The sequence below is a fragment of the Meles meles genome, chromosome 13 (assembly GCF_922984935.1).
Source record: "Meles meles chromosome 13, mMelMel3.1 paternal haplotype, whole genome shotgun sequence".
Lineage (NCBI taxonomy): Eukaryota > Metazoa > Chordata > Mammalia > Carnivora > Mustelidae > Meles > Meles meles.
Genome location: NC_060078.1, coordinates 31,420,212 through 31,427,598, shown reverse-complemented (window position 1 = coordinate 31,427,598; position 7,387 = coordinate 31,420,212). Strand labels below are relative to the sequence as shown.

At 56.5% G+C, this 7,387-nt stretch overlaps 1 protein-coding gene across 2 annotated transcripts; it reads left to right on the top strand.

Annotated features, from left to right (window-relative positions):
* Nucleotides 1-1,821: 1,821 nt before the first annotated feature.
* PRF1 (perforin 1) lies at nt 1,822-7,120 on the top strand. 2 transcript variants are annotated; one of them, XM_046026253.1, is made up of 3 exons: nt 1,822-1,927; nt 3,374-3,979; nt 5,120-7,120. In XM_046026253.1, exons 2-3 carry the CDS (start codon nt 3,441-3,443, stop codon nt 6,246-6,248), a joined length of 1,668 nt encoding a protein of 555 aa, XP_045882209.1. In that variant the 5' UTR covers nt 1,822-1,927; nt 3,374-3,440; the 3' UTR covers nt 6,249-7,120. The 2 variants fall into 2 exon arrangements, with proteins under 2 accessions (XP_045882209.1, XP_045882208.1); XM_046026252.1 differs by having other exon boundaries at nt 1,825-1,927; nt 3,403-3,979.
* Nucleotides 7,121-7,387: the final 267 nt, after the last annotated feature.

Below are 7,387 nucleotides of genomic sequence, written 5' to 3'. Positions count from 1 at the left end.
TAAATAAATAAATAAATCTTTAAAAAAAAAAAAAGAATCCAAGGACTGTTAGAAGTCCCAAAGTCCTCCGTTGGATTTTAGGAATGAGCAAACTAGCCTGGGATGGGTTCAAACTCAGTAAGTGTCCCACAAGCTGAGTCTACAGCCTGTTGCCTCTCCCTCACCTCCAGAACTAAACTCACAGCCTCGGCCACCTGACCTCTTTTTTCCTTTTAGTTATTTACAGATGATTTTTATGTCTAAAGGTGGCAGCAGCAGTAACATACGCATTCAACAGATACGTTTTGAATCAGACTCGATTCTAAATATGTTTTAGGAATATGTTTAAGGAAACACAGCGTGTCCTTACCCTTTCCTTAAATGCAGAGACATAATTTTATTCATGCGATGGTACCAAGACTATTGGACATGTAGGGCCTTTTCCTCCCTGTTTAAATGGAATTTCATTTCGAAAAGCTGATGTTGAGATGTATCAACCTGTTTCAATTGGGTTCCCTTGTAAATCTTGTAAAAATGAAACAAATTTCTCTGAATGCCGCTCCAGAAATACGAATGCACACAGAGCACTTACCTGCTAACAGTCTCTGGAAACTTCCAAAGATCTTAATATACGTCATCATGCTGCCATGCAAACAATGACCCAACTCTTGTTTATGCCCATGTGACAAAACTAGGCACAGACAGATAGAAGGGGGGTGCACCGCGGGGAGGAGATTGCATCCAGGTTCCCAGAAGGCAGCCTAAGCCCCTGTTCCCGTAACAGCAAGGCCCTCACCGGGGGGACACAGACTCAAGGGATGAGCCACCCCATGGTGTCACACGTGGTCTGGGGCCTGTGGCTATTTGTTCCCGTCACGTACACCAGTTGGAGTGTGAACTCTCGAAAACAGCCCCCGACTTACCCAGCTGTCCTCACCTCAAACCAGTGTGATTTTGGCCCCCAGAAGTCACCCCATGAGTCACTCAACCCATGGAAACCTCACCCCACCCTGACCTCAGGTAAGACAAAGGATGAAGACCCTGGGCCTCTGGTCCCACCCACATCTCTCTCCCCCTTTGTCCACCCACCGACTCCGTGGCTGCGACCTCAGGCCAGGGTTGGGGAGGGGCTGGGGACCAGTGTGGCTGCTGGTTCTCCTCACAAAAGGGGGAACAGGTAAGTGTGTCCTGGGGTATGTCATTTGGGGTCTAGAGCCTGGGCTGGGTTGGGAAGCAGGTGTGGGTAGGAAGAGGGCCAGGAGGGTAATTTCTCCCTGCTGCCTGGGGAGGGGGGGAATGGTCACGGGAGTTCACATGTGCTGAGAACCAGACACTGTTCTAAGCACTTCACACATAGTGACTCTCCCGTTCTTCACAACCTGTAGGGTCCACACTATTATTATCCCCCTTTTTAGCTGAGGAAATTGAGGCCCAGAGAGGCTAAAGAAGCTTGCCAGGTCACACAGCCAGAGCCCCTGTGGTGAGCTCCTATGCTGTGCCCCCTCTTAGGTCTCAGACACGCGATGCTGTAGATCAGAAGCAGGGGGATTCCCCTTGCTGGCCCGCTCCTCAACCCCAGAGTTGAATCCCAAAGTCCCCAGTCCCCTGGGTGTGCTCCGCACCAAGCCTCACCAGTCAGCCTGGGCCCCCACGCCCCAGGCACCTCTGCTGGGCGATGAGACGCTGGCCCTCACAGCTTTGCTGCCTGGAGGGCTGTCAGAAGGCCCGGATGAGGAGGTGAGGACAGGATGGGTGCTGGTGGGAGGGGGAGAGCCGAGGGGACCCATGACCACAGCTGGAGGGGCGGGACAGGAAGCAGAAGTGATGTGAACGGTGGCCGGGGTGATGAGCTGTGTGGTAAGCCTGCTGGGGACTGACAGCACCATTTCAGGAGCGTCTCCCGTGGGGAGAGAATGTCTGCGTAGAGCGTCTGCGCACAGGACTCCAGGTAGGGAGGAAGGCGGGCATCAGGGAGGCTGTGAGCCCCCGGGTGGGGACAGGAAGGCCTGGGAGCGGGGCTGCTCCATCCAGGGAAGAGCCTGGTGGAACAGGAAGTGCTGTGACCCGTGAGAATGCTCCGTCACTGACTCACTGGGTGGCCTCATGCCCGCTCGGCTCCTCAACGTCCTCACAGAGAAAGGGGAAACCTTATAGGGCATCGTCTGTAAGGCCCCTTCAGATGCTGACAGGGAAAGCTTTAAGAAAACTGGAAATGGGCTCCTTGGGAGCTCAGTGAGCCTAATGAGGCCCAGGATAGAGATGGAGCTCTGTGGTTTAATGTTATCAGCTGTGCTGGCCTCCCGAGTAGGAGGACCCACGGGCTTTTCTCCAGAGAGGCTGCGGCCCCTGGCAGATGCTGGAAGGGACGAGCCTCCAAGGAGTCCACTTCGGATAGGGGGAGAGTGTGGAGACTCCAGATTCTAAACAGGTTCCTGTTTTGAAGCCACCTCAAAATAGGAAAGAAATTTCTAGCCCATGGTTGCCCAACAGTAGGCAACAGGTAGCTTGTGATGCTGCTGGAATTCTGCAGAGCGCGGCGGAGAACGGCAGAGCAGGTGTGGGCATCGGGAGATCCCGAGAGGGGACCTAAAGTCCTCCCCACGCAGGGTGCAAGGGCAGAGGCGCGTGCGCAGCTTCGAGTTTGGAATTCGGGCTCTTCTCCCATGACGCTCGGAGAGCGGGCCCAACGGGAAGGTGGGGACCATAAGGGCAATAAGTTATTTCTTTCCCAAGTCTGTGAAGGGCTTCATAGGAGACGGCTAGACAGATACAGAATGAGAGCGGTGGGGTGGGGAAAGCCTGGCTTGTTCTGAGGCCCCAAATGATAATTCCCTAGAATCCAGGCTTCTCTAGAGTCCCAGACCCCTCCCCAAATTTGCTCTATGTGCACTCTGCCTCCTCTTCTGTATGCAGAGCCCCTTCCCCACCAGTAGCAGCCGTGGTCCTGGGTTCAAAGCCATCAGTCTGGATCCCCAGTAGGCCTTAAATAATGAAATCTTAGGGGCACCTGGGTGGCTCAGTCATTAAGCATCTGCCTTCAGCTCAGGTCATGATCCCAGGGTCCTGGGATCGAGCCCTGCATTGGACTCCCTGCTCAGCGGGAAGCCTGCTTCTCCCTCTCCCACTCCCCCTGCTTATGTTCCCTCTCTCGCTGTGTTTCTCTCTGTCAAATAAATAAATAAAATCTTTTAAAAATAAGTAAATAAACAAACAAATAAATAGTGAAATCCTAGCAAGGGGCTCCTCCTGGCTGTGTGACCCTGGGCAGGTCACTTCCCATCCTTGGGCCCATTTGTACAGGTAGGGGATGGGCCGGATTTGTAAAGGCCACTGCCGCTCTGACTTTCAGAGACTAACGGCAGGTCTCATTGCCTCTCTATTCCGTATGCCACAGTGGTTCATCCTCCGGACCTCTGCCCACAGCTTCCGGAGCCCAAACGCCCCCGTGCCTCCGCAGCCCCATGGGTGCCCACCTGTTCCTTCCGGGCCTCCTGCTGCTGCTGCTGCCCACGCCCACCCCAGCCCCCTGCCGCACAGGCACCCGCAATGAGTGCCGGCACAACCAAGGGTTCGTGCCTGGCGCAGCACTAGCGGGGGAGGGCGTGGACGTGACCAGCCTCACGCGCTCGGGCTCCTTCCCTGTGGACATAGAGAGCTACCTGCGGCCGGACGGCACCTGCACCCTCTGCCAGAACGCCCTACAGGAGGGCGCCCTCCAGCGTCTGCCCCTGGCACTGACCCACTGGCGCGCCCAGGGCTCAGGCTGCCAGCGCCAAGTGGTCAGGGCCAAGGCCACCTCCACTGAGGGCGTGGCCAAGGAGGCAGCCAGCCACATCCGCAACGACTGGCAGGTGGGACTGGATGTGTCTCCCAAACCCGGCGCCGAGGTGCATGTGACCATGGCCGGCTCGCACTCCAAGATGGCCAACTTCGCTGCCCAAAAGACCCACCAGGACCAGTACAGCTTCAGCACTGACTTGGTGGAGTGTCGCTTCTACAGGTGAGCACCGCGGGTCAGAGTGGAGGAGCTCGGAGGAAGGGCTGGGAAACTTGATGTGGTCAGGAGCGCTGAGATGGCAGGGTGGGGACTTGGAGGCAGAGTCCATCAGGGGGATACACAACACTGGTTCTCACAGGCTGGGTGGTACGGTGCCCTCAGGCCTCCTCCCCGGGGCCCCTGAAAAGGAAGAGCCCCAAGAGAGAACAAGTGGAGGAGAAATGAGCAAGGCTGTGCTGAGAACCCCGACATGGTGCCATTTCGATCTACCGAGTGCCCAGTCCCCTGTCCTGTGGGCAGGAGGCTTCCCATCACTGGGCCTTGTTCACACATCCGACCACGATCATGTCCGTCATGTAGCAGGCTCTGTGCTGGGAATTAGGGCTACAGAGCTAGACAGCAGCAGCCACACCCCTCTCCTCAGGGACCTGGGTCCCACACCCCAGAAACACATGGTCTCCACGGAGGACCCAAGTCACCCACCCTGACATCCCCCACAGTGAGACAGGGCGCTTCCTGCCTTGTGGCCAGAGCTGTCAGGAGCCCAATCTAGGGGACAGACAGACAAGGCCACGGGACTGGGTTCCAAAGCGAGACAGTCACTATCTATGTCATATCATCACTTTTATAATTAGAAAATAAAAAGGAGGGGCCCCTGGGTGGCTCAGCCATTAAGCCTCTGCCTTCAGCTCAGGTCATGATCCCAGGGTCCTGGGATTGAGCCCTGCATCAGGGTCACTGCTGAGTAGAAAGCCTGCTTCTCCCTCTCCTACTCCCCTTGCTTGTGTTCCCTCTCTCACTGTCTCTCTCTCTCTGTCAAATAAATAAATAAAGTCTTTAAAAGAAAGAAAGAGAGAGAGAGAGAGAGAGAGAGAGAGAAAGGAAGGAAGGAGGGAAGGAAGGAAGGAAGGAAAGAAAAGAAAATACTTTGCAAAGGAAAAGCAGAAATTCATCATGCTTAGTTCACCAAGGAGCAACAGACAGAATGGGTTTCCCCAACAGGTCAGAGCTTTGGGCTTGGAGCCAGGCCACCTGGGTTCAAGTTCTCTATCACTTACATGTGACCTTGGTCAACCCTAAGGGATGGCTGAATGGGGAAAACCAACCACGGCCGGCCCATCTGATGTTTCTCTCCCTTTTCAGTTTTCACGTAGTACACTCTCCCCCACTCCACCCCAACTTCCAGAAGGCCCTAAGAGACCTGCCCCCCGACTTCAACACCTCTACAGAGGCCGAGTACGTCAGGCTCATCTCCAACTACGGCACCCACTTCATCCGGTCCACGGAGCTGGGCGGCCGGGTCTCGGCCCTCACTGCCCTGCGCACCTGTGAGCTGGCCCTGAACGGACTCACGGCCAACGAGGTGGAGGACTGCCTGAACGTCGAGGCCCAGGTCAGCATCAACAGCCAAGCCACCTCTTCCTCAAAATTCAAGGCGTGTGAGGAGAAGAAGAGGCAGCACAAGATGGAGGCCTCCTTCCACCAGTCCTACCAGGAACGCTTTTCCCAGATAGTTGGTGGTCACCACACCGCGGTGGGCGACCTGCTGTTTGGGGACGGGGCCAGGCCAGAGAAGTTCTCCGCCTGGATGAACTCCCTGCTGGACAGGCCCGACCTGGTGGACTACACCTTGGAGCCTCTGCACGTGCTGGTGGAGCGCCAGGACCCGCGGCGGGAGGCGCTGAGGCAGGCCGTGAGCAAGTACGTGATGGACAAGGCCCGGTGGAAGGACTGCGGCAAGCCCTGTCCCCCAGGGCAGCACAAGAGCCCCCACAACCCATGCCAGTGTGTGTGCCACAGCTCAGCTGTCACCAACCAGGACTGCTGTCCCCGGCAGAGGGGCCTGGCCCACTTGGAGGTGATGAACTTCCAGGCGACAGGCCTGTGGGGAGACTATATCACAGCCACGGACGCCTACCTGAAGGTCTTCTTCGGAGGCCAGGAGCTGAGAACCAGCACAGTGTGGAACAGCAACCACCCCAAGTGGGTGGTGCGGCTGGACTTCGGGGACGTGCTCCTGTCCACGGGGGGGCCCCTGAGGGTGCAGGTGTGGGACGAAGACTATGGCTGGGATGACGACCTCCTCGGCACTTGTGACCAGAAAGCGCAGTCTGGCTCACATGAGGTGAAGTGCAACCTGAATCACGGCCGCCTGAGGTTCTCCTACCACGCCAAGTGCTTGCCTCACCTGGAGGGGGCCACCTGCCTGCAGTACGCCCCCCACGGCCTTCTGGGGGCGCCTCCGGGGAACCGGAGCGGGCCAGTGTGGTAAACGCGGTGGGCCTTGCTCGAGAGGACTAGGGAACCCGGAATGAATGGGGTTCTCACAGAGGGACCCAGGGCCTATCCTCGTATCCCCATTAGACAGATGGAAAACTGAGGCTTACTTTTTTTTTTTCCAATGAGGTAGCTAAATTTATAAGCCAGCCCTGGGTGTGCTGTCCAAACTGCCGCAGCTCTCTGATACTCTCGAGCCCTGGAAACAAGCTGCTTTCCTTGCAGCCTTTACCAGCACGGGGACTTCTTCACCCCGTTGGGTCCAACCCTGCCTGTCCCAGCTGCTCTGCTTGCTCTCTCTTCTTTGCCCAGCTTTGCCCCTCAGCCAAATCAGGGACTGTCTGGATCGGCCTCGTGGGTGCCCAGCCTGACAGAGAACTGATACGTGTGCTATGATGGTGACCGTCATGGTGGTGGTTGTGGCCCGGGAGAGGGCCGGGACCAAACGCCGCCCTAGGGACTGACATCTACATCAGCAGCCCTACCCAGTAGGACCCGCGGCTCACCCCGAAGCGGGCCAGGAATCAACAAACTGACTTTCTACTTTCGTTGGAAACATGGGGACCCAAAATATTTTACTTCCCTCATAACTCTTGATTCAACACCCAGCAGCACCAACGTGGGGACCAAAGGCAACAGACTTTCAGCTCCCAGCCGTGTGGCCACAGGGAATGGTGAGGACTATGGGGAGCTGAAGGGCACGTGATTTACCTAGTTGGGGGGAGAGGGAGCTGCAGCTCTGCCCCCGCCAAGCATTCCCAGGCAGGAGGGCTGGCGGGGCTCGGAATTTCTGGAAGTAGCTAGAAACCCCAACCTAACTTCTCTAATTGTTGGAAAGGCAGTTCACTTTGTAAAAATAAACCTATGTGCAAGTCAAAGAGAAGGTGTGCACGGGCCATAATTGATCCACAGCCAACAGCTGGGAAGCTGTCATTTCAACAGAACCCGTGTGACGGGCTGAAGTGCTGTCCCCTGTCCCCCACGGTTGGAGGGGGGAAGGCAGTGGCTCCAGCAAGGGGGTGTCTGAGGCTTCCTGGTTTTGGGCTCTGTGGTCAAATGAAATGGTCCTTGTTTCGTATGTTTGGGACACAGACCCACGGGGGCGGGCGGCAAGATCCAGGAAGCCTCCTCCAG

Bases quoted from the DNA above. Each gene is read 5' to 3' on its own strand.
- PRF1 (XM_046026252.1), top strand. From the start codon at position 1,825: ATGAGCTGTGTGGTAAGCCTGCTGGGGACTGACAGCACCATTTCAGGA. The intron at 1,928-3,402 runs GTAGGGAGGAAG...CTCTGCCCACAG, and splicing joins GTCTGCGCACAGGACTCCAG to CTTCCGGAGCCCAAACGCCC. The intron at 3,980-5,119 runs GTGAGCACCGCG...CTCCCTTTTCAG, and splicing joins GTGGAGTGTCGCTTCTACAG to TTTTCACGTAGTACACTCTC.